The 23620-nt window shown below is 57.3% G+C and overlaps 3 protein-coding genes across 7 annotated transcripts in view; 1 reads left to right on the forward strand and 2 right to left on the reverse strand.

Moving 5' to 3' along the window:
* FBXL18 (F-box and leucine rich repeat protein 18) overlaps nt 1–7953 on the reverse strand; it is a 54537-nt gene extending 46584 nt beyond the window's left edge. For 3 of the 5 annotated variants that reach the window (XM_089895546.1, XM_089895545.1, XM_089895542.1), the window contains exon 1: nt 5446–7953. In XM_089895546.1, coding sequence (XP_089751672.1) covers nt 5446–5523 — 78 coding nt within the window. In that variant the 5' untranslated portion in view covers nt 5524–7953. Of the gene's footprint in view, nt 1–883 lie in introns of all 5 variants that reach the window. The other 2 variants (XM_089895544.1, XM_022565424.3) reach the window with 2 other exon arrangements.
* A 105-nt stretch (nt 7954–8058) lies between these two features.
* Nucleotides 8059–11482, reverse strand: ACTB (actin beta). Its single transcript, XM_022565421.3, has 6 exons — nt 11367–11482; nt 10542–10670; nt 10154–10393; nt 9265–9703; nt 8998–9179; nt 8059–8837 (listed from the first exon to the last, which is right to left on the reverse strand). The coding sequence occupies exons 2-6, from the start codon at nt 10662–10664 to the stop codon at nt 8694–8696; spliced, it is 1128 nt and encodes a 375-aa protein (XP_022421129.1). The 5' UTR covers nt 10665–10670; nt 11367–11482; the 3' UTR covers nt 8059–8693.
* On the forward strand, nt 10663–20416 carry LOC111170345 (uncharacterized). The gene is made up of 4 exons (XM_089895466.1): nt 10663–10817; nt 10912–11321; nt 15851–16775; nt 20306–20416. Exons 1-4 carry the CDS (start codon nt 10663–10665, stop codon nt 20355–20357), a joined length of 1542 nt encoding a protein of 513 aa, XP_089751592.1. The 3' UTR covers nt 20358–20416.
* Nucleotides 20417–23620: the final 3204 nt, after the last annotated feature.

Here is a 23620-nt window from a genome sequence, read left to right on the forward strand (position 1 = left end):
TGAGTCCCGGACCACAGGTATAAATACAGGTGCACACAGGTACACAAACAGGTAGCTGGGAATCAACAAAAGGGAAGACCCTAGTCACTGTCCGGATCCCCCATTTCCTGGTCTACAGAGAAAATACCCTGCACCCCATTACAGGAACTCGGTGGGTTTCTCCGTCGGACCCAGATTTGTGGAGCACTGGGGAAGAAATTCTGGGTGAGTCACAAGTCTCCCAGGTGAAATGGATTTTCCTCCACCACCCCCCAAGTCACACAACAAGCAGGCTCAGAGGAAAGTGGGCTGGACTGAAACCGAACGTTCAGCGACACAGGATGGGATGGGATGGGAAGGGAAGGGAAGGGAAGTGGGCAGGGAGGAGGAACGTCAGAGCTCCAAGGGCTGAGCCAAGGCACAGGGGCATGGGAAGAGGGCCTGGGAGACCCAGAGGAGCTGGAAACTCTGGGGAAGACGGGAGACGGGGTGAAGTCTGCCGATCAGGAATGCGGGACCGGCAAACGGATGGAAAACCGAAAGTTGAGAGAGCTTATGCCCTCGGATACAGGATAAGGTCCTAGAGGGCGGGATGGGTCAAGGATGGGGGATGGGGCAAGGGGCAAGTGGCAAGGCCAGAGCAGGGATGGAAAGGACGGGGCGAGGCCAAGGCCAGGGTCGGGGTAGGAAGGACCAAGCCAGGCCGACGCCAGGGTCGGAGTGAGGGCCGCGGCGGCGGTCAGGATGGGAAGCTGAGAGCCAGCCGAGGTCAGGACGGGAAGGATGGAACGGGAAAGGGAGCGAGACGGAAAGGACGCAGGGAAACCGGAGTCGGGGTGGGGAGGACCGAGCGCGACCAAAGCCGCCGGGCAGGGAGGAGAGTAGAGACAGGTGCCTGCCGTACCTCTCCGATGCTGGCCATGTCGAGGGCGGGACGAGCAGCTGCCGCCGGAGCCACAGCTCCGGGGCCTCCCGCCTGGCTGGCCAGGGATGCTCAAAGCCGGCGCGTCAAAGGCTCCACAGAGACCCGGGGCAGGGGGCGGGCCGCTCTCTACTTCCGGCGCCCGCCGACACGCACTTCCGCTATCCCGCGGGCGAGTCCCGCGCGGCCGCCATGTTGGGTGCGGCGCGCAGCCAAGGACCCGGTAGGGCTGGGTGGAGCGCGGGCATCCTGGCCGGGCCGCGCTTGCTCTCCGAAGTCATGTCCCGGTCCTCTGCTCTCTGCACGCCCCTTTCCAGCCACACAGGCCCTCTCTTGCCGGCCCAGCACTCTCCTGACTCTAGGCCTTTGCATTTGCCGGTCCCAGTGCCTGCAATGTTCAGAAACCACCTGTCAGAGAGCCGGTTCCTGACCCCCTTGCAGAAAATAGCATCAACCCCTCCCCATCCTCGCAAACACACACCTAACCTAACAAAAACCTTATCCTCTGTTATTTTTCTTCATAACTCTTTGCACTATCTGATCTACTGTACCTTTTTTTTTTTTTCCTGTCCTCCCCAATAAACTGTAAACGCCCTGTACCTAGAAAGCTCCCTGACGTGGGCGCTGAATAAATATTTTCTGGGTAAATTAATGTATGGATGATATGCTCTCACCTGTAACCTTTTGCGTTTATAAATCATTTACTAATAAAAATTTGTGGGGAAGAAAGAACTGGATGTGAATGCTAGAAGTCAGACATGAAGATGTTGAGGCTTCCCTGGTGGCGCAGTGATTGGGAATCCGCCTGCCAACGCAGGGAAGACGGGCTCGAGCCCTGGTCCAGGAAGATGGATCCCACATGCCCGCGGAGCAACTAAGTCCGTGCGCCACAACTACTGAGCCTGCGCTCTAGAGCCCGCGAGCTGCAACTACTGAAGCCCACGTGCCTAGAGCCCGTCCACCGCAATGAGAAACAGCCCCAGCTCTCCGCAACTAGAGAAAACCCCTGCGCAGCAATGGAGACCCAACACAGCCAAAACTAACTAACTAACTAAATTTATTAAAAAAAAAAAAAGAAGAAGATGTTGACTGGGCCATGCTCCCACCAAAGACTCAAGGGAAGAATCCTTCCTTGATTTTTTTTATACATTTTAAAAATTTATTTATTTTATTTATTTATTTTTGGCTGTGTTGGGTCTTTGTCGCTGTGCACGGGCTTTCTCTAGTTGCGGTGAGCAGGGGCTACTCTCGTTGCGGTGCACAGGCTTCTCATTGCGGTGACTTCTCTTGTTGCAGAGCAGGGGCCCTAGGCACGTGGGCTTCAGTAGTTGTGGCTCATAGGCTTCAGTAGTTGTGGTGCAAGGGCTCAGTAGTTGTGGCTTGCGGGCTGTAGAGCGCAGGCTCAGTAGTTGGGGTGCACGGGCTTAGTTGCTCCTCAGCATGTAGGGTCTTCCCGGACCAGGGCTCGAACCCGCGTCCCCTGCATTGGCAGGCAGATTCTTAACCACTGTGCCACCAGGGAAGCCCTCTTCCTTGATTCTTTTAGGTTGTGGAGGTTGCCAGCAATCCTTGGAATTCCTTGGCTTGTGGCCACATACTCCAAGTTCTGCCTCTGGGGCCATCTTCACTTTTTGCACGCGTGTGTATCCTCTCCTCTCTTTTTTTTTTTTTTTTTGGCCACGATGCTGGGGCTTATGGGATCTTACTTCCCCAACCAGGGACTGAACCCTGGGCCCACAGCAGTTAAAGCACTGAGTCCTAACCACTGGACTGCCAGGGAATTCCCACTCCTCTTCTTATAAAGACACCAGTCATGATGAATTTAAGATCCACCCTAGGCCAGTATGACCTCATCTTAACTAATGACATCTGCAAAGATCTTGTTTCCAAATAAGGTCACATTCTGAGATTCCAGGTGAACCTGAATCTTTGGGGGACACTATTCAACCCAGTACATCCAGCTTCATATCAAACTCTCCCTGGGCCTCATTTCCCTCCCACCTCACCACGTTGAGCCAGTTTGTATCCAGAGAACTCTGGTGGCTCCAACTGTGGGCAGACCACCATGGGAACAGGCACAGCTCATGGTTAGGTCAAAGGTTAGGAGCCACTTGAGGCAAACACGTGTTAATGGGGTTTCCACTATTTTTTGTTTACTATCAAAACCTCAACAATGAAGCCCAACTCTGACTCAGGCAGGCATCTGGGGGTTTCACAGAGGCCCAGGTTCTCCTGACTCCCTGACCCATTCCTTTCCTTCCCCTATAAGCCATAATCAGGTATGTTTCTCATTGTGGCAGATGTGTTTATTTTCCCTCCCCCACTAGAACAGGGCATGGCTGCAGCAGACCCTTGATCAACATTTGTCAAATCGATTATTGATTAAATGAGATTATGCAGGTACTGTCCAGCAGAGAGGAGTTATTCAATACACAGAAGCTGTAACCTCTACCACTCTTACTCTTTCTAATGAGGAAGGAGTCTCCCGTTTCCTGGGCATCCCCAGTTCTGAGGAATATCTGAGTTGGAAATCACTGAGCGTGGGGCTGGGGAGTCAGCCCCAGTGCCTCGCCGCTGTCACTCTGTCGCAAGCCTTTCCAGGTTTCGGTGACACTTCCCCACAGCGCCCACCGAGAAGTGCAGGTGAATGGATAAATGAACTGTAGTCCGTCTGAACCGTGGAAGAGCAGTCAACACCATAAAGAAATGGGCTATCAAGCCATAGAAAGACATGGAGGAGGGACTTCCCTAGTGGCACAGTGGTAAGAATCTCCCTGCCAACGCAGGGGACACGGGTTCAAGCCCCAGGCCAGGAAGATCCCGCATGCTGTGGAGCAACTAAGCCTGTGCGCCACAACTACTGAGCCTGCGCTCTAGAGCCCACGAGCCACAACTACTGAAGCCCGTGTGCCTAGAGCCCATGTTCTGCAGCTAGAAGCCACCGCGATGAGAAGCACGCGTACTGCAACGAAGAGCAGCCCCCGCTCGCTGCAACTAGAGAAAGCCTGCGAGCAGCAACGAAGACCCAACGCAGCCAAAAATAAGTAAATAAATAAATAAAAATGTAAAAATAATAAAAAATAAATTAATTTTTTAAAAAAGACATGGAGGAAACTTAAATGCATATTACTGAGTGAAAGAAGCCAATCTGAAAAAGCTACATACTTTATGATCCCAACTACATGGCATTCTGGAAAAGGCAAAAATTATGGAGATAATAAAAAGATCAGCGGTTGCCAGGACTTAGGGAGACCAGGCCAGGGAGGAATGGGCAGAACACAGAGGATTTTCAGGGCAGTGAAACTGCTCTGTATGATACTGTAATGGTGGATCCCTGTCCAAACCCATATAATGTAAACACCAAGGGTGAACTCCAAGGTAAATTACGGGTGATACCATGTGTCAATGTAGGTTTCATCAGTGGTAACACATGTACCACTCTACTCTGCTCTCAGGCTCTAGTGGGGATGTTGATGGTGGAGGAGGTTATGCAAGCCGGGGATGTATGGGAAATCTCAGTACCTTCCTCTCAATTTTGCTGTGAACCTAAAACTGCTCTAAAAATTAAATTTTATTACTTTTGAAATATGTACACCTGACCTGCTCACTCCTGAAGGCACTCCCTCTGCCTTTGCCTGTGCTGTTGCCTCTGTCAGGTGGCTCTCAGCCCAACTCTGACTCATTTCTCAACATCCCGTCTACAGAAAACCTTCCCCTCCCCCCGCCCAGGTCACTGTTCCATTATTCTCTGTCACCATTCCTCCAAGTATTTCTTGAAGGCATTTATCCCAGTGGATAATTAAGAGCCATCAGTATGAGTTTTTGGTCCACATCTGTCCTCCCACCAGTCCAGTGCCATCCACTAGAATTTTCTACAAGGTTGAGAATGTTCCATACCTGTGCTGTCCAATGGGCACTTGAAATGTGACTTGTGCAACTGAAGAACTGAATTCTTAATTGTAATTAATATAAATATAAATAGCCATGTGTGGCTCACGGCCCCCTAGGGGACAGTGCAGCAAGACAGGAAGCCCTGGGAAGCCCCTGGCCGTCCAGTGGTTAGGGCTCCGCACTTTTACTGCCGAGGGCCCAGATTGGATCCTAGTTGGAGAACTAAAATCCCACAAGCCGTGTGATGCAGTGGGAAAAGAAAAAAAAAAAAAGACTGGCAGCCCTATGAGGGCAGGGACAATGTTGCAATACTACTGCTGAACCCCCTCCCTCTAGAACTGCGTGGCCGCTTGAAACGTAAGTTGAATGATGAATAAGGTGAATACGTGAATGAAGGCGCCAACCGTGGCCCTGAATGATCCCAGCTCCCGAGTCCCTTGGGTGATTCCAGGCTAGAGGGTGAGTTCCATCCAATCCTGCCACTGGCCCCTCAGAGCTGCCTCACAGCCCCAGGTCCCCCCAAAGAAGATGACCGGCCTGCAACAGTGCCACCACGAGCATCCGAGCATCCTCCCTGTGTCCTCACTGCTGGGATCCAGAAAGACACGTCAGGATGAAGGGAACGACGCAGGGTTCTGAGCCCCCGCACTTACCAAGACTCTCCTCCCCTCAGGGCACCTGTTAGGGTGCAGTTCCATCCAGGCAGGAGGTGCTTCACAGAGGAGCGACATTCCAGCGAGAGACGGTTCCAGCGGCTTAAGAAGGTGAACCTCAGGCGGTCAGAGCGGCCTCACGGGGGAGCCAGCCACCTGAGAAAGCAAGGAGCCTCCTGGCCCAGGGCTGAGGTGGCTCGAGGGTCAGAGTGGAGAAGCCGAAGTTCTGTAAAACAAGAGGACGGTTGTGTTGGGCTGAACCTTGCCTTTTCTGGCCCGTTGCCCTGTTGGGCTTCACAGGTATTAGGGTCAAATTCCAGCTTCCTCACTTACAAGATGGGTAACCTGGGGCCAGCGCACCTGTCCTCCCTGAACCTCAGTTTCCTAATCTGTAAGATGGGTGCTGAGAGGAAGGCGGCAGGTAATGCAGCACCCTCTGGCTTAGCCCAGATGATCAGCCCAGCTGTGGCGCCGGGAGGAAGGCAGCAGCACCTAAAGGGTCAAGTGTGTGTCTCCTTTCAAAGGAAAAGACTGAGGGAGCACCTGCTCACAGCACCCCTCCAGCTGTTACTGACATTCCCATTTCTCAGATGGGCATGTGGACAGTAACGTGACTTCCCAGGGCCACATAGAAAAGACACATAGCCCCATCCACCCTCCCATTCATCCCCGGGCCTCTGTCCTCAGTCGATCAGGGCCTCTGCCTGAGACATGCACACCCACACTTCCACCTGCCCAAGCGACTGTCGTGTGGCCAGCTCCTGCACCCCTCCCACAGGAAGCCGTCTGAAAAAGCCTCCTGATCAAGAGCCGTGGATCCCCCCATCCCCCCATCAGCCAGGTTTATGGTCCTTTATTACCTTATTTATTGGAAAAAGGCAAAATGATGATTGCTTTTTTTTTTTAACCTGTATTTCTTGGGTTTTTTTCAGCTTCACTGAGGTACTTTGATGAGCTTTGATGTATATCTACACCCGTGACACCATCACGCATCAACGTGATGAATGTCTCCATTTTCCCAGACCGACCCTATGTTCTTTACCACACGCAGCCGCTACTCTTTCTTCTCATTATCACCACTGGTACTTGTACATTCCTATTTATTCTGTCTTGCCCAGTAAGCTGGGCACCTTGTGAGGGCAGGAAACACACCTGGTTTCTTCTCCACTGCATCCCATAGCGTGGCACAATGCCTAGCGCAAATAGCGTGAGGGAGGAAGCGGGGAAGAGAGAAAGGGAGGGAGGGAGAGAGGGGAGTTTCCAGGCTGACAGCTCCTCCGGGGCAGGCTCTGTGTCCAAGGCATCAGCACAGAGTAGGTGCTCTACTCTTTTCGGTGGAAACTTGCTCTCAGCTCCCAGAGCCCAGGGCTGACCACCATCCCTGTATTAGACCAAAAGAGCTGCAACTGACCCAGGAGGGACTTCCCTTCCTGGTTCACAGGCCTCTAAGACTGCACAGGATCAGGGCGAAGGATCCTCGGTGCTCTTCCTCTGGGCCAGGTGATAAGAGGGCAACGCCCTGGGGAACACACCACCTTCCAGATATCACATTCTGCACCCGCCATGCTGTTTCATGTACTGACCTAGGAAAATCTGCCCAGGTTAGCCCGGGGACCGTGGGCTCCCCTTTGGTTTTTGAAGCCACCAGGAGGTCGAACAGCCCTCTTCCCACCACACACCCCCAAGGTGCTGCGCAAAAGGTGCCCGAGGGTCTGCACTGTCCCTAAGATGGGAGGCAGTGGGTCGCCCCATCCTCACGGGCCACAGCTCCCACCGTCCCCAGCGGAGCCCTGGGGAAGCCCCAGGTTCATGGAGGGGAGAGGGTCCCCCAAGGCCTCAAATCTGGATCGACTTGGGGGCCAGCTTCCGTATCTCACTCCCTCTGGCAGTGTGGGAGAGGCCTCACCCACTTTCCCTCCATGTCAACCACAGCTTCTAGCATTGTGGAGGCCAGCCAGGCTTGGAGAAGAGTCCCAAACTGACCGCAACCCCCAGGCTGCTTCCCCCTGGGCCAGATCTGCACTTGAAACTGGGCACCAAGAATAAAGGATGACGGCTACTCTCCGGGTCAGAAGGATGCAGGCCTCAAGCCATACCCCCCCGCCAGAACCAACTAAGGCCATCTCTGCCGACCCCGCATCCCCTTGTCCACAGGCCTCCGATGGGTGGCGCTGTCCCTTCCATGGGGGTCACTCCAGGTGAGTGGGCAGGTGTTAAATTTGAGGCCCCGCCCCTCAACCTCAGAGCCCCTGGTTCTCCGCAGGTACTGAAGGGAAGGCGAGGACAAAGCCTGTGGCCTGGGAGACCCCACTATCCCAAGAGAACAGTGAGGAAGCAGCACCCACAGAGACGAAGGTCCCCACCCAGTTCTACAAGGTGGGTACAGGGACCACACCTCCCTAGCTCCCCACTCTCCCAGCATCTGGACCTCAGAACCCAGCGAGAAATCGAGCGAACAAGGGCCAGGCGGGGAATTCACTTAAACAGGATTACAGGCCAAAATCCCCAACTCCTCCCACATAACCCAATCCCAGACCCTTCAGGGTGAGGCACCTCAAAGCACCCCCAGCGCCCCAGCCTTCTCCCCAACATCCAACAACGCCAGCCACAAGCCACGTGTATAAGGTGTGCACTTTATTGAACTGGTCTCAAGTCAGTGTACAGGTAAGCCCTGGCTACCTCCGCACCTCAACCCGCTCCCAGGGGGACCAAAAGCCTTCATACATCTCAAGATGGGGGACAAAAAGGGGGGCCACGATGGCTGACCATTCAAAATAAAACAAACAAAAAGAACAAGTATTAAGGCAAAGATTAAAAAAAAAAATTTGGAGTACATAATTTACACAAAAGCAATGCTATCACCCTCCCCTATGTGGACTCGGGCGAGGACTGGCCCTTCTCCTAAGGGACAAGTGGGGCGGCTTTTGGGAAGGCAAGGGACTTCCTGTAACAATGCATCTCATGATATTTGGAATGACTATTTAAAAAAAAAAAAAAACAATGTACAATCAAAGTCCTCGGCCACATTGTAGAACTCTGGGGATGCTCCATCCAACCGACTGCTGTCACCTTCACCGTTCCAGTTTTTAAATCCTGAGTCAAGCGCAAAAAAAACAAAAAAACAAAAAAATCAAAAAAGACCAAAAAAAAAAAAACAAAAAACCAAATAAAGCCATGCCAATCTCATCTCGTTTTCTGCACAAGTTAGGTTTTGTCGAGAAAAGGGTGTGACGCAACTAAGAGTCCGCCTAGAAGCACTTGCGGTGGACGATGGAGGGGCCAGACTCGTCGTACTCCTGCTTGCTGATCCACATCTGCTGGAAGGTGGACAGCGAGGCCAGGATGGAGCCGCCGATCCACACGGAGTACTTGCGCTCAGGGGGAGCGATGATCTGGGGAGAGAAAGGCACAGTGAGGGCTCTGGCGGTCCCAGCCCTGGTATATACCAGGGGCCTACAGCAAGGCAGCTGCCTTGACGACCACCACGCTCACCTGCACCAAAGCCACATCTCACCCCCCAAGTGCCCAGGCCAGCTCAGGCCAGGCACTCACCTTGATCTTCATCGTGCTGGGAGCCAGGGCGGTGATCTCCTTCTGCATCCTGTCGGCGATGCCTGGGTACATGGTGGTCCCGCCAGACAGCACCGTGTTGGCATAGAGGTCCTTGCGGATGTCGACGTCACACTTCATGATGGAATTGAAGGTAGTTTCGTGGATGCCACAAGATTCCATGCCTGAGGAGAAAGAGAAGCCAGACTTAACTTCCAGTGTGGCCAGAGTGACCCTCGTGTGGGGCGGGCATGAGACCTCCTGACTCACCCAGGAAGGAAGGCTGGAAGAGAGCCTCAGGGCAGCGGAACCGCTCGTTGCCAATGGTGATGACCTGACCATCGGGCAGCTCGTAGCTCTTCTCCAGGGAGGAGCTGGAGGCCGCGGTGGCCATCTCCTGCTCGAAGTCCAGGGCGACGTAGCAGAGCTTCTCCTTGATGTCACGTACGATTTCCCGCTCGGCCGTGGTGGTGAAGCTGTAGCCACGCTCCGTGAGGATCTTCATGAGGTAGTCCGTCAGGTCCCGGCCAGCCAGGTCCAGACGCAGGATGGCATGGGGGAGGGCGTACCCCTCGTAGATAGGCACCGTGTGGGTGACCCCATCACCGGAGTCCATCACGATGCCAGTGGTGCGGCCAGAGGCGTACAAGGACAGCACAGCCTGGATGGCCACGTACATGGCTGGGGTGTTGAAGGTCTCGAACATGATCTGCACAGAGAGATGGACCATGTCACACTTGGGAAGCCACCGGGAGCAGTGAGGCCAGACTGGGAACATGCAAAGAGTGCAAGGAACATGACTAAGTGTGCTGGGGCTCCCAGGACGGGGATTCACTTCAGACCTATTGTGCACCTACTGAATACACACTCCAAGGCCACTTTACAGCGGCCTCGTCAGCTTTGTCACACGAGCCAGTGTTAGTACCTACACCCACAGCACTTTATGCTTTCTACACCTAGTCAGAAAAGCAAACACGAGAAAAAGATTCCATCTGGGAAAAAGCAAATAGAACCTGCAGAGTTCCAAAGGAGACTCAGGTCAGAGAAGAAAGTCCTAGGAAAATGGCAGAAGAAAGAACAAGTGAGAAAGGGCGTGACAAAGAAGGGCAAGAAACGGGGTGCGGGGGTGGCGCCCAGGCGAAGCCGGCGGGCCACTGACCTGGGTCATCTTCTCACGGTTGGCCTTGGGGTTCAGCGGGGCCTCGGTCAGCAGAACGGGGTGCTCCTCGGGGGCCACACGCAGCTCGTTGTAGAAAGTGTGGTGCCAGATCTTCTCCATGTCGTCCCAGTTGGTGACGATGCCGTGCTCGATGGGGTACTTGAGGGTCAGGATGCCTCTCTTGCTCTGGGCCTCGTCGCCCACATAGGAGTCCTTCTGCCCCATGCCCACCATCACGCCCTGCGGAGGGAGGAGGAAGGCGCCTTCAGCTCAGGCACTGCCCCACCGACCCTCACCCAGAAAACCGAAGGCCTCCCCCTCCCTCCCTCCGCCTGCTCCCGAGAGTGGAGCCCCACCCACCAAGTCAGACCCGAGGCGGGCGCCTTACCTGGTGCCGGGGGCGCCCCACGATGGAGGGGAAGACGGCCCGGGGAGCATCGTCACCCGCGAAGCCGGCCTTGCACATGCCGGAGCCGTTGTCGACCACGAGCGCAGCAATATCGTCATCCATGGCAAACTGCGGGGAGAACAGGACCATGAGCCGTGCGGCCGCCCCCGCCCTACCCACTTCCGGCGCACCGCGCCTTCGAGCCGCCAGGGGGCGCCGGCGCGCGCCCAGATTGGGGACAAAGAAAGCCGGCCGGCCGCGTTATTACCATAAAAGGCAAACGCGGGTTGGAGGCGGCCCCGCGGCTCGCGGCAGGAAGCCAGGCCTCCGCCCCCCTACACCGGGCGCCGGCCCCGCCCCGCCCAAAAAGCACCACCCGGCGAACGCTCAGCAGCCACACCCGCGGGAGCCGGCGGCGCGAGAAGGAAGTGCGCGCAGGCGCTCTCGCGCCGCGGCGACCCCACCCCTTCCGGCCGGCCGCCCCGCCCTCGCTTCCCGAGCCTAACGCGCAGACGCACGCGCACTGGTGTCCCCAGCCCCCACCCGGCCCTGCTGCCCCGCCGCGCCCACCCACCCACCCGCCTCGCCACCTCGCTGCCCCGCCGTCCCGCCGGCGGACCGAGCCGCCCGCTCGGACAAAGACCCGCGGTCCCAACGGAAACATTCTGGGAGCGCGCCCCGAGCGCAGCTCCGGCCCCGAGCGAGGAGCACATGAGTCCACTCCCCGCAGCCGGGAGGCTGTCCACGGGGCCGGGATCGCGCGCTGCCTGCCCGGAGGAGGCGCGGGCCCAGCGCATTAGCGGCCCGGCCGGCGCGGGGCCCTACCTGGTAGCGGTGTAGACCAGCGGCGAAGGCGGAGCGGCGAGGGCGAGGGGCCTGTGGTGGCGGAGTGGACGCGGTCTCGACTGTGGCTGCGCGTCGCGCCGCCGGGTTTTATAGGGCGCCGCCGCGGCCGCTCGAGCCATAAAAGGCAACTTTCGAAACGGCCAGCGCTGATTGGCCCCGCGCCGCTCACTCACCGGCCTCGCCGCACAGTGCAGCATTTTTTTACCCCCTCTCCCCTCCTTTTGCAAAAAAAAAAAAAAAGAGAGAGAGAGAGAGAGAGATGGACTGGTAGAGAGCAAGAGCGAGATTGAGGAAGAGGAGGAGGGAGAGAGTTTTGGCTTTGGGTGCTGGGCCCGCGGGTCGTGGGGTGCGAGCCCCGGGCCGCCGTCCAGCTGAGCAGTGCCCGGTCCGGCCCCGCGTGGCCAGGCCTACACCCGGCCTGCCTGTCTCTCCGGGTCCCCCCACCCCGGGACCCTCCGGGTGTGGATGCCCCAGAGCAGTGAGCGACCCGGTGGGCAAGGGTCAGCACAGATGCGAGGGTGCCTGGTTGCTGTGGGCGCATACTTAAGGAACAGTTGGGGAGAAAGGGGTGGGCAGCGAGTCACCCCCCTTGTCCACATTAGCTCCACTGCCCAGAAAGCCTGGGTTACAGGGGGCCTCTGACTGGGGGTGCTGAGCTTGCTGAGTGGGGGTCTCCGTTTGCTATGGGGGCACATTACTACTCAAGAGACCTGGGGCTGAGGACTATGGTGTTTCATAGGGGAGTCAGGGGGGCTGGTGGCCATTTAACAGGGGCTTCAAGACCACAGTCCCCAGGGACAGGGCAGCCCCCCCCCCCCCCCACTCAGGGGCCAGGGGCTAGAAGTTCCCTGTGAGAAGGGCTCCAAACTTCCCCTGCTGCAGACCTGGGGAGTGGTGGGCTCTGTAGAGCAGAGAAGCTGTTCCCATGGAGCTGGGCTGCCTCGGAGCTGCCTGGTCACACCCAGCCAAGGCCAAGCCTGGGCTGTTAGCCGGCGACCCGGGCAGCTGCCAACCACTGCTGGGCGCAGGCAGGCAGGGCCATTTGTCACAGCTCTGGGGCCCGGGGCCCACCGTCCATCGTCTGTCTGTCATGTGCAGCCCACAGCTGAACTGCCCTCCTGGACCATCTGGAGGCCACCAAGGACTGGGGAAGGACACACAATGTGCCAGAGAGGAGTGAGGGTGAGGGGTGGAGGGGCAGTGACAGTAGCTGAAGGCCAGCTGCCCTCAGAGGAGACCCTCCCACTGCACCTGCTCCTGCCCTGGGTCTCTCCACCAAACCCTGGGGCAGACCTGGGTGCCCCACAGTGTTCTGGGTGGTTCCCTGCTCTGAGAAGTGTCAGGCCGGCAGGGAGAGCCTGCCACCCAGAGGGTGGCCGACAGTAGTCACTGTGTGGTAAAAGGAAACCCAGAGGCCATGGAACCCCCAGAGGGGAATCTGGCCCAACCTGGAGGAGCACGCATCCTCTCAGAGGTGGTGACGAGCTGAATTTTCACACAAGGGAAAACGGGAAGGATGGTCCAGGTAGGGGCCCTGGCCTGTTGCCCGTGGTCTGCGTCCAGGCACCCCAGGTCTGCCCAGGGCTTTGCTACACATAGTAGGTGCTCACTGAGCGTGTGTTGAAACCAGCAAAAGACTCGTCCATATATGGAGGTGGAATCTGGCCAGGGCAGAGGCAGCGTGGTCCAGCCCACTGCAGGAGGCTAGTGCTGGCAGGGCTCTTTGAAGGTTGCAGAGGCCACAAACAGGTAGAAAGGGTCACCGTCTCCCAGCGCACAGCAGAGCCCACGGGCTCAGAGCCACCTGCCAGCGGAATTCCCAGGGATCTGCTCTCGGTGGCTCCCCCAGCCCCACCCCGGGCCTGGGCAAATGTTCCCAGCCCGTCCACTCCCTGCTTCCCAGGGGCCGGACTGCCCTGTCCCTGGCCTTGTGTGTCTCATTCACAGGCGTCCAGCCAGCCACCCTGGGACCTGCCAACCCTGTGATTCAGGAGCTGTAGTGGGGGGTTGGGGGGTGGGGGGTGACCCTCTTTGCTGCCGGCTGATGAGGGCTGCTCCGGGCTGTTCACTGAGCCTGGTGGGTGCCGGACAGACTGGGACCAGGGCTGCAGGCCAAGGCGTGGGAGACTCTGGTGGCTCCAGGCAGCTACATGGGATGGAGAGCAAGGCTGGTCCCCAAGCAGGACCTGTGCTGCCACCTCGCCACTTCTCAACCAGGGGCCGGCCAAGGGGCAGAAGCACTGAGCTCAGGCTGCACTACTCCCAGCCCTCTGTCTGCGGCAGCTGGGAGTCTCCTATGCATCCTTCAAGGCCCAACCCAGAAGGCCCCTACTTGAGGGAGTCCTTTGGCATCTGCAGCATATCCCCCCTCCCCGCAAAGACCACTGCACAGGGCCGGCCGGCATTTATAACTGGGCCTCCCCGACCAGACTGTGAGCCCTTTCGGGTCTCTGGCCCGTCCACCTCCACCCACCATACCCTCCCCAGGGCTCTGATCTGTTGAATGAATAAGTGACCGCTTGGGTGTCCTAGGCCCTGAGAAAGGACCCTGGGAAGGTGGAGGGGTGGGGGGTGGGGGCCGCAGGCCTAGCGGGAGAGAAGGAGCTGAAGAGAGACAGCAGCCAGAGGAGGAAAAGAGGAAGTGGAGGGGCCAGAGGAAGAGGGAGGAGACCTCCGGAGAGGAAGTGAACAGGTTCTTTGCCCTTGCAGGGAGTTTTCAGAGCTGTCACCCGGGCAGGCACACAGCCCCCGGGGCCCTTAGCCGGCTCAGCCAATGGGGACTTCACTTGCCTTTCTGGTGCTTTTTTTTTTTCCTCTTGCGGTTCCCCTCCCTGAGAGGCCTCCAGGCCAGGCGACCTTTACAGCCCATAGCAAAGGACCACTCCCCGCCTTCCTCCAGAACTGGCCACCCGGCCAACTTGCTCTGGGTGTTCGGGCCCCACTGCTGCCCTGACCCGCGGGGAAACCAAGCTCCATTTTTCAGAGGAAGAAACTGAGGCAGGACAGAGAAGGGGAGACCTTAGGAAGACCTTAGACTGTTGGCTCCAGGAGGGCAGAGCCCCTGCGCACTGTGGGTCCTCAGTGAGGAGCAACTGATGGGCAGCATTCTAGCAAATGCACCTCTTGCTACAGATGAGGAAACTGAGGCCAGACTGGAAAAGGGCTTGGAGTCCGGTGTGAGGGATTCCAGGTGTAGGGCCTGGAGGCCTCTCACTGCCTCTGCAGTGTCCCCTGCAGTGTCCTCAGGGACTGGGACCAAAGGCTGTTCCAAAGTCTAAATTCTTGGGTCCCACCTCTGTCCTCAGTGCTTATCTCCTGAGGCCCAGAGAAGACAGCCACTGGCCCTTGGTTACACAACAGGGGGTCCTGAGCCCCAGGCCTGCATGCTGTCACCACCTCTTTCCCCTGCCCTCGTCCCCTGCTCCCAGGATGGTCTCAAGAGGCAATTCTGGACTTCTGGATTCCTAAGGTCCTGGGAGGGACTGGGCTTGGGGTGCCTCTGCCTCCAGGGCCAGCTCTGGGCTGCCGCCTCCAGGAAGTCAGCTACGACTTCCTCCCTCCTCTACCATAACAGCAGTAAGCTTTCCTGCCCAGAGAGGGGAACTGACCCAGTCAGGATTACACAGCAAGAGCTCAACATCCTGGATCACACTGCTCCTGCATTCCGCACACCAGCACCGACCAGCCAGACGTGCTTCCAGAGAAGAAAAGCACCAGACAACACACTGAATAAAGCAGGTGTGATCCCTGAGACAGACCTCAAACAAGAGAGCCAAAGAGAACAAGTGCTGATGCCCAAGAAGGAAAGCAGCGGATTTTCTCGGGAAGGAGGGAGTCAGGGAAGGCCCTCTGAGGAGGTGCCCAGCCAGCTGAAGGGGGCCCCGGAGGGAAGGATGGGCTGGGCCCTGTGTGCTCTCCTGGGCGTCAGCCAGGGCCTTGGTCCCCATCCTGGCCTGGCCTCTAGCCAGAGTTTCTCCCAGGGCTGTCACTGGGCAGCCTCCAGCCCCTCAGCCTGCTCTGGGCCTCCTGTCCTCCCTGACAGAGCTATCCGCCCGAGGGGGATCCCTGCCTCGGAGAAACTGGGAACTTCCAACACTTCTTGGGAGTGTTTTTAAAAATCCTTAAAAACTACCCTCTCTCTTCCTGTCCCCCAGGGCACCCAGAGAAACGCCACCCTCCTGGGGAGTTCCCAGCCTTGCTTATTTGATTGAATTTTTCAGAAATAGACGTAAGTTTCCCTGGGCTTCCCCCAGTACACACACCCAGCTGAGCCCCTTCTGCTGGTCCCTGGAGCCTTCTGCTGGGAGGGCTAGTTGTCTCGTTCTCCAGATGAGAACCGAGGTGACCCAGGCAGACCCTGAGTGCTGAGAGGCAGAGGCCCCTTGGGGTGACAGCCGTCCAGACAGACTGGGGGCATCTGGCCTCATGCCCCCCCGCCCCAGTTGTGGTCCCAGGCCTTTGAGGTCCACTTCTCACCTGGGCCCACCTCAGCCCACCGGGAGTGGGTGGTGACCTGCTCCGAGTCATCTGGCAACCAAGACATCCCTCAGATGCCAGGTTCCTCTGGTTCCCCAGACAGAGGCCTGAGAAGCTGGGGGACAGGTTGGACCACGTGGGGTGGGGTCAGCAGCAATTTCAAGTTCAGGCCAAGCAGGGTTCTGGAGCTCCTGGGCCTGACGCCCCAGAGTGTTGGCAAACATGTCCACAGGAATGGCACAGACAGGAGGCCACGGGGACCCTGCGCTTCAGGCCTCTGTCCCCGGGCTGTGAAAAGGGGCAGGGGGGCGTCTGGCCCCAGGGGGACCAGAAGCAGTCAGTGACGTGGGCTCTCCCATCCCAGGCGCCTGGGGCCACTGGTGGGGGCTCAGCCCCTTCCTGGCTGGGTGGCCTTGTTCCGCCTCCCTTCCTGGCTGGGCCAGGGGCTCCGAAATGCCCTAGGAGCTGGGGGAGCTGGGGGAGCGGAGGTACAGCTCCCCAGCTGGAGGGGCCGGAGGAAGTGAAAGGGGAACAGGAAGGGGGAAGGGAGGTGTTGGGAAAGTGCAGGCGGGTGGGTGGGGCCGAGGTGACTCAGGAGCCTCAGGCTCACCTACCTCAGGGCGAAGCCGGCATCCGCAGCGGCATCCACGACAGGACAGGGAAGGCAGAGTCCCCAAGGGCCCGCGGAAGCAGAGCCAGACCCACCTGTGCACACAGAAAGCTCACCGCGCCCCTGCCGGCCAAGCAGGAATCTCCCCATTTCTCAGAGGAGCCAGCTGAGATCAGTGAGAGCGAGAATCAATTACTGATTACCGGAACCCAGGAGTCTAGGCTGGAGCAGCGCAAAGGCCCACAGCCAGTCTCGAGGGGGCCCCCTGAGTCCCTGAGCCTCCAGGGGGCTGCTGTTCTCAGGTGGGCAAACCGAGGCTCAGGGTGGTCAGTGGGCAGCGCAGAGCGGGCTCCCTGCTTGGCCGTGGGGCGCACCTGGGGCCCCCCGTGGGGCCCTCCTCAGCTAGCGCTGGCTCCTCCAGCCTGGGGCCTGGGGCCCATCCAAGTGGAAACCCAATCGGCTGGGCCGCGCAGCCGTGTAACCAGGCCCTCCTCGGCCAGAAATCTCAGCCGCCGGCTGGGCTGGCCAGGAACCTGAGCCGGCCCGGTGGCCTGAGCTTCCTGATGTCTCCCCTACGCCCAGCCCGGTGCCAGCTGCTGGGGAGACAGGGGACCAGCCCCTCCCCTTGGCCTGCACTGTCCACTGGGACACAGTCCTGAACCCTGTTCCCTCCACTTCCCAGGTCCCCAGTGAGTAATTTGGCCTGTCTGAGTCATCCGGGCTGCTGAGACCCCTAGCACTGGGGGCACACAGGTGCACCTGAGGACACGTGTGCCCACACCTATGACCCAGAACACGTAGTGGCCAGGCTGGGGGGTTGGTCCAGACCCAGGTAGGACTCAGCGATAAACCCACTGTGCACAGGGCCAGGGGGCTGCATTCTGTGCCCTCTTAGCTAAGCCAGAGCGAAGGGAGCCCCAGAGCAGCTGGGGACCCCAGGAAAGAACATAGCACCCTCTTCCCACCGCGAGGCCCCACAGAACGGTCAGCTCAGCGTCCCGTCTTTTGGGGACCCTGGTCCTTCCTTTTCTGATCCACTTTCAGGCTCTGTGTTAAGTAGGACTCAGTTCTATGCCTCACCCCTGGATGTCCTCGGAAAGGGACTCGGCACCCCTGAGCCCACCAGGGGCGGCAGGACCGAGTGTGGATCGTGCCATCTGAGTGGGCCTTCCTGACCTTTCAGGGGCTTGTCACAGACAGCCTGGAAGGTGACCATCACCGGACTACTTACCAAAGGGGAAACCAAGGCCCAGAGATGGGCAGAGTCTCACCCAGCATCACACAGCACATGGGGCAAGCCAGAGCCCAGGCCTGGAGGGCTGGGGCTTCGCATTTTGTGTGCTGCCAGGATGGCGAGGAGGATGCTAAGTTTTCTGCCGGGAGTACCAGGCTGGTCTGTCCAGGATGGGTACAGGACCCCGCTCCCCTCGGCCAAGATGGCTCTAAAGCCGACCTGCTGAGACAGCCCAGAAGCCGTGCAAGACCTACTCCTTCTGGCAGGAAGCACACACCGTCCTGGTGGTCCAGGTCTGGCCAAACGCAGCCCTGCTGACGTGCATCTGACGAGGATGAGGGCCTGGTCCCTCATCCCTCCCTGAGTCAGAAGGACTCCAGGTCCCTCAAAGGCCCTGGCTCAGGGGCCTCCTGTCTACCCCTAGTTGCTCCCTCTCTGTGGGTGGGGGGACCCTGGAGGGCAGGGCCCAGGCTGGGTCATCCTGGTTCCCAAACACGTAGGCAGGGGACTGCAGAAGTGGGTGGAAAGTTCTGTGTCCAGCTCTGAAATCTCCGCTCTGGGGACACAGCTGAGCAGGTTGTGTGTTGGCAGCCTCGGCAAACTCACTCATCTACATCGCAGAGCTGTAGGGAGGGGACAGGTGAGCCAACAGACACATTGGAGCTGGGCCTGCTCGGAGCCAGTACAGGGTGGCCATTGCTGGCGACTTGGGCCAGGCGTACCGTGTCTCTGTGACACGAAGGCCATGTACCGCATCTGGTCCGTCCCAGGCTTACTGGGGGGCTGCAGGAAGGGCGGGGGCTCCAACAGGGGACATGTGTGTGCATGTGCAGCGCTGTGCCTCTCCCTGGTCTCCGGGCCTGTCACACACAGAGCAGGGCCCAAGAGGGGTGGGTTGTGGGGAGGAGGGAGCCTTCATCTCCTTCTGGATTGTTCTTCCACCAGAGAATACCGGTATAGCCTTTGGGCAAGAAAGAGAGGGGAAAGGCAGGGAGGGGAATGAGAAAAAGACCTGAAGGGGCATTTTATTTATTTTTATTTTTTTAGCCATGCCACAAGCCTTGTGGGATCTCAGTTCCCCGACTAGGGATTGAACCCAGGCCACGGCAATGAAAGTGCGGGGTCCTAACCGCTAGACCACCAGGGAATTCCCATGAAGGGGTATTTTAAACAAGAGGCCACCCAAATCTCCACATCGCCAGGAAAGATAAAAAGAGTGTTGACATCACAGGTCATCCGGGAGTTGCAAATGCAAACCACAGTGAGATCCCACTTCACACGCAAGGACAGATTCTCTATGATCCTGCGTTCATCTGTGTGCAGAAGTCAGGCCAACGGTGCCCTTTGGGGAGGACCGACTGGAAAGGATGTGATGGAGGGACCTGCACATGTCTCTTGATCTGGGTGCTGGGTACGTGTGAGTGCTCAGTTTGTGGCAGTTCAAGTAGCTGCACAATGATAATGTGCGCACTTGCCTGGATGGCAGCTAGTTTGGGAGTGTGGCTGCCCGTCCCCCCCCCACCCCCGCTCCCGCCAGCCTCACTCTACACTCCAGACATGCTGGCCTCTAGGCCTTAGAGCACCAAATTCCCGCCTGCCTCAGGGCCTTTGCACTTGCTGTTCTGTCTGTCTATAATGGACCCTTCTTCCCACACACATCCTTTCTGCTTCTTTAAGTTCTGCTTATCCTTCAGGGCTCGGTGTAAACATCACCTGGTCCAGGGGGATCCCTAGACAAGGGCAGGGTTCTCGTGGCTCCTGTACTTCTCTGTCATGCTCGTCACAGCCGATTATTGGGTGTATCTGTGTGATCATAGGTTTATTCTCTCCCTCCATGCTGCAAAGGCAGGGACCACATTTGTTTTGATCACTGTGGGATCCCCATCTCGGGGTGTATAGTCAGTACAGTTTTGGGCTTCTTTTTTTTTTCTTTTTTTGGGTCTCCATTGCTGCATGCGGGCATTCTCTAGTTGTGGTGAGCAGGGGCTGCTCTTCGTTGCAGTGCACGGGCTTCTCACTGTGGGGGCTTCTCTTGTTGTGGCGCATGGGCTCTAGGTGCGTGGGCTTCAGTAGTTGCGGCACACAGGCTCAGTAGTTGTGGCTCGCAGGCTCTAGAGCGCAGGCTCAGTAGTTGTGGCGCAAGGGCATAGTTGCTCCGCGGCATGTGGGATCTTCCTGGACCAGGGCTCAAGCCCATGTCCCCTGCATTGGCAGCTGGATTCTTAACCACTGCTCTACCAGGGAAACCCCAGCTTTGGGCGTCTATCTTCAGATGGAAGAAAGGAAGGGAGGAAGGGAAGATGGATGGATCCAGTTCTCTACAGAAGGGACAGAGGTCGCAGGAATGGATGTACTGGCTCTCAAGGGTGTGAACACCCTGTGCCAGGAGGGCGTGGGCACAGCCCTGGCAGGAATGATGTCCCAGGACTGCCAAAGCTGATGAGGAACAGGCCTGGGGAGGAAGGGGTTTGGCCAGCTCAGGGCTCACACCTTCCAGCGGATGTTGACGGGAGGGGTGTATGGGAGGCTGGGTGTCACAAGAAGTCCTCAGGTCTCTGGGCTGCAGCTGACTCACCCAGTGTCTGATATCACTCACAGGTCAGACTTGAGCCTTGTTCTCCGGAAGTCTCCAGGGAAAACAACTGTTTGATATCCTGAACGTGTGAGGAGCTGAACTAGAGGAAGAGCAACGCAGCCCAAGGATCAAGCAAGGCTTTCCACAGGAGGGGTCTTTTTGGCTGGGCTTTGAAGTATGAATAGGAGTTCACAAAGGAGACAATTTAGAGGGTGCTTGACAGAAGGTATTTTGGGAGAACTGCAAATATCTGATGTGGCTGGGAACTTTGGAAATTGAGTCTATAGAAACCTTAATGGGGAGATCTGGGCTCAACACCATTTTTGTTCTGGCCAACACTCGGTAGAGTACATGGAGGCCCCATCTGAGAAAGACCCCAGCTGGGTGAGCAGGACTGGGGTGGGCATGGAGTTCGTGGAGCCCTCTTAGCACAGCTCAGTGGGGGCTGTGAGTCCTTACCCCTTGGAAGGAATGTACTGGGCCTTGAATTCAGGTCCCATTGTACAGGTGGGGAGACTGAGGTAGGCAGGGTCAGAGCTAGGCTCGAATAGCTGGGTTAAGCTTGGGTTCTGGAGCCCATAAGGGCAAGAAACAGGCCCTCCTGGAAGTTGGACACCCTGCAGACGCAAGTTTACCGGGCCAGCCTCCGGGGTCCAGCGCTGGGGGTACCATGACACTCACCAAAGAACTGGCTGGAAACAAGGAACTAGAACTCTGCAACAGGTGACAGCTGCAGGGCCTCTGTGCTGCCCTCCCCCAAAGCTGTCAGGTGCCCCTTCCTCTCCTAGTCAGCCTCAACCTTGGCCCAGAGAAGGAAAGCAAGATGCAGGGCCACACAGCAAGAATGTAGCCTTGGAACTCAGCCAGGAGGTGGGAAAGTGCTTCCCAGGTCTGGAGATTTGCTGGCGCCCAGGATGCCTGGGGTGGGTGTGTTCTCAGAGGACTGGCATGAACTCAGGAGCTGGGACTTTGTCCGCAATGGTAATGGGGAGCTATAGAGGGTGGGGGAGCGGGAGAGGGGAGGGCCATGTCTGATGTTTCAGCAGATGGCTCTACATTATGAAAGGGCCCAGGAGGCTCCAAAACCAACTCTGTATCCTCAGATTTCAGATTTCTGTCTGTCTCTGGCCAAGTAGAAGTTTGTATTAGAAATACTAGCGCTATACAAATAATTATAATAATAGTAACGAGAATAATAACCTATGTGTCTGTGATACTCTTTCATTTTTCTGATGTTCTATAATTTGATTTTATCCCATGGCAACCCCAAGAGGCAGGAAGGGCAGCTTTCATCATGATGTTTTAAGTTGTGGGTAGCAAAGCTGACAGTCGAGGTTGGGGACCTGCCTGGGGTATGGGGAGCATGCAGCTCACTCACGTTCATGCAGGGCCACGCTTACCTGCATGAGGTGAGGTGGTGAGCCCCCAGCTGGGACCGACTGTCGCTACATGCCCAGATGCCCTTCATGAGCCTCTAGGAGGCAGGCCCTGTCCTGCTCACTCCCCATTAACTGCCCCATGAGGCAGGGGCCTTGATGTTTCCCCAAACCCAGGTGGAGCCCAGAGGAGTGAGGGGACATGCCCAAGGTCACACACAGCCAGGGAAAGATGGCAAGAGGGGGCATATCTGCCATCTCTGTGACTCTGGGCAAGTCACTTTACTTGCAAAGGGCCTCAGTTTTCTCACCTGTAAAATGGGGGTGAGGACTTCCCTGGTGTCACAGTGGTTAAGAATCCGCCTGCCAATGCAGGGGACATGGGTTGGAGCCCTGGTCTGGGAAGATCCCACATGCTGTGGAGCAGCTAAGCCAATGCACCACAACTCCAGAGCCTGTGCTCTAGAGCCTGTGAGCCACATCTACTGAGCCCTTATGCCACAACTACTGAAGCCCACGCTCCTAAAGTCTGTGCTCTGTAACAAGAGAAGCCACTGAGTGAGAAGCCCGCGCACCGCAACAAAGAGTAGCCCCTGCTCGCCGCAACTAGACAAAGCCCGCGCGCAGCAAAGAAGACCCAACACAGCCAAAAAATAAATTAATTAACTTTTTAAAAAAGGGGGTAAAAACTGTGTGGGGCTGCTGGAAGGACGAAACCAGAGTGTAAGTCGAGGGGTCAAAAAACATGCAGCTGGGGCTGCCCTGGTGGCTCAGTGGTTAAGAATCCGCCTGCCAATGCAGGGGACACGGGTTTGAGCCCTGGTCTGGGAAGATCCCACATGCTGCAGAGCAACTAAGCTTGTGCGCCACAACTACTGAGCCCGCACTCTAGAGCCCACGAGCCACAACTACTGAGCCCACGCGACTAGAGCCTGTGCTCCGCAACAAGAGAAGCCACCGAAATGAGAAGCCCGCGCACCACAACGAAGAGTAGCCCCTGCTCGCTGCAACTAGAGAAAGACCGTGCAGCAACGAAGACCCAACCCAGTCAAAAATAAATAAAGAAAATAAATTTTTTTAAAAAATTATTAAAAAATAAAAAAGTATCCGCCTGCTGATGCAGGCGACATGGGTTCCAGCCCCGGTCCGGGAAGATCCCACATGCTGTGGAGCAACTAGGCCCGTGCGCCACAACTACTGAGCCTGCGCTCTGGAGCCCGCGAGCCACAACTACTGAGCCCACGTGCCACAGCTACTGAAGCCTGTGCGCCTAGAGCCCGTGCTCCGCAGCAAGAGAAGCCACCGCAATGAGAAGTCCGTACACCGCAACGAAGAGCAGCCCCTGCTCGCCACAGCTAGAGAAAGCCCACGCGCAGCAACGAAGACCCAATGCAGCCAAAAATTAATTAATTAATTAATTTAAATAAACAAAAAACGAAAACAACCACGGAGCTGGACTTCCTTGGTGGTCTAGTGGTTAAGACTCCGCTCTCCCAAGGCAGGGGGCACGGGTTCGATCACTGGTCTGGGAAGATCCTGCATGCCATGTAAGCGCAGCCAAAAAAAACACGGAGTTGCTGGGCTGTGGTTACAACTGCTCTTGTTTCCAGGGAAGAACCGGGGGCCAGTGGCCTCTCTGTGGTACCTGCTCACGGTTGGTTTTGGGGGAGGGGGTGGGGGGGTGTAGGGAGGAGGAGAAAGGTGTTCATGTATCAGCTGATAAGCTAAGTTTCCTGGTTCTGCCCTAGCCCACTCCCAGGGTCCTTATGAGCGGAGAGCAAAGGACAAAGTGCAGGGGCTGGAATCTGGCCTCTCCCTGTCATCCAGGGGCACTTGTAGGCATATCTAGACTTAATCATGACAGTCACTTTTCCCGGAGGGTGTACAGGGTGTGGTGCCAGCCTTCCAGCTCAGGAATCTGAAAATATACATGCACACCTCCGCCCACCTGTCCCTATCCTC

Source organism: Delphinapterus leucas, chromosome 15, assembly GCF_059928025.1.
Source record: "Delphinapterus leucas isolate spDelLeu-1000000601 "Yukka" chromosome 15, BTC_Dleu_Yukka2, whole genome shotgun sequence".
NCBI classification, from domain to species: domain Eukaryota; kingdom Metazoa; phylum Chordata; class Mammalia; order Artiodactyla; family Monodontidae; genus Delphinapterus; species Delphinapterus leucas.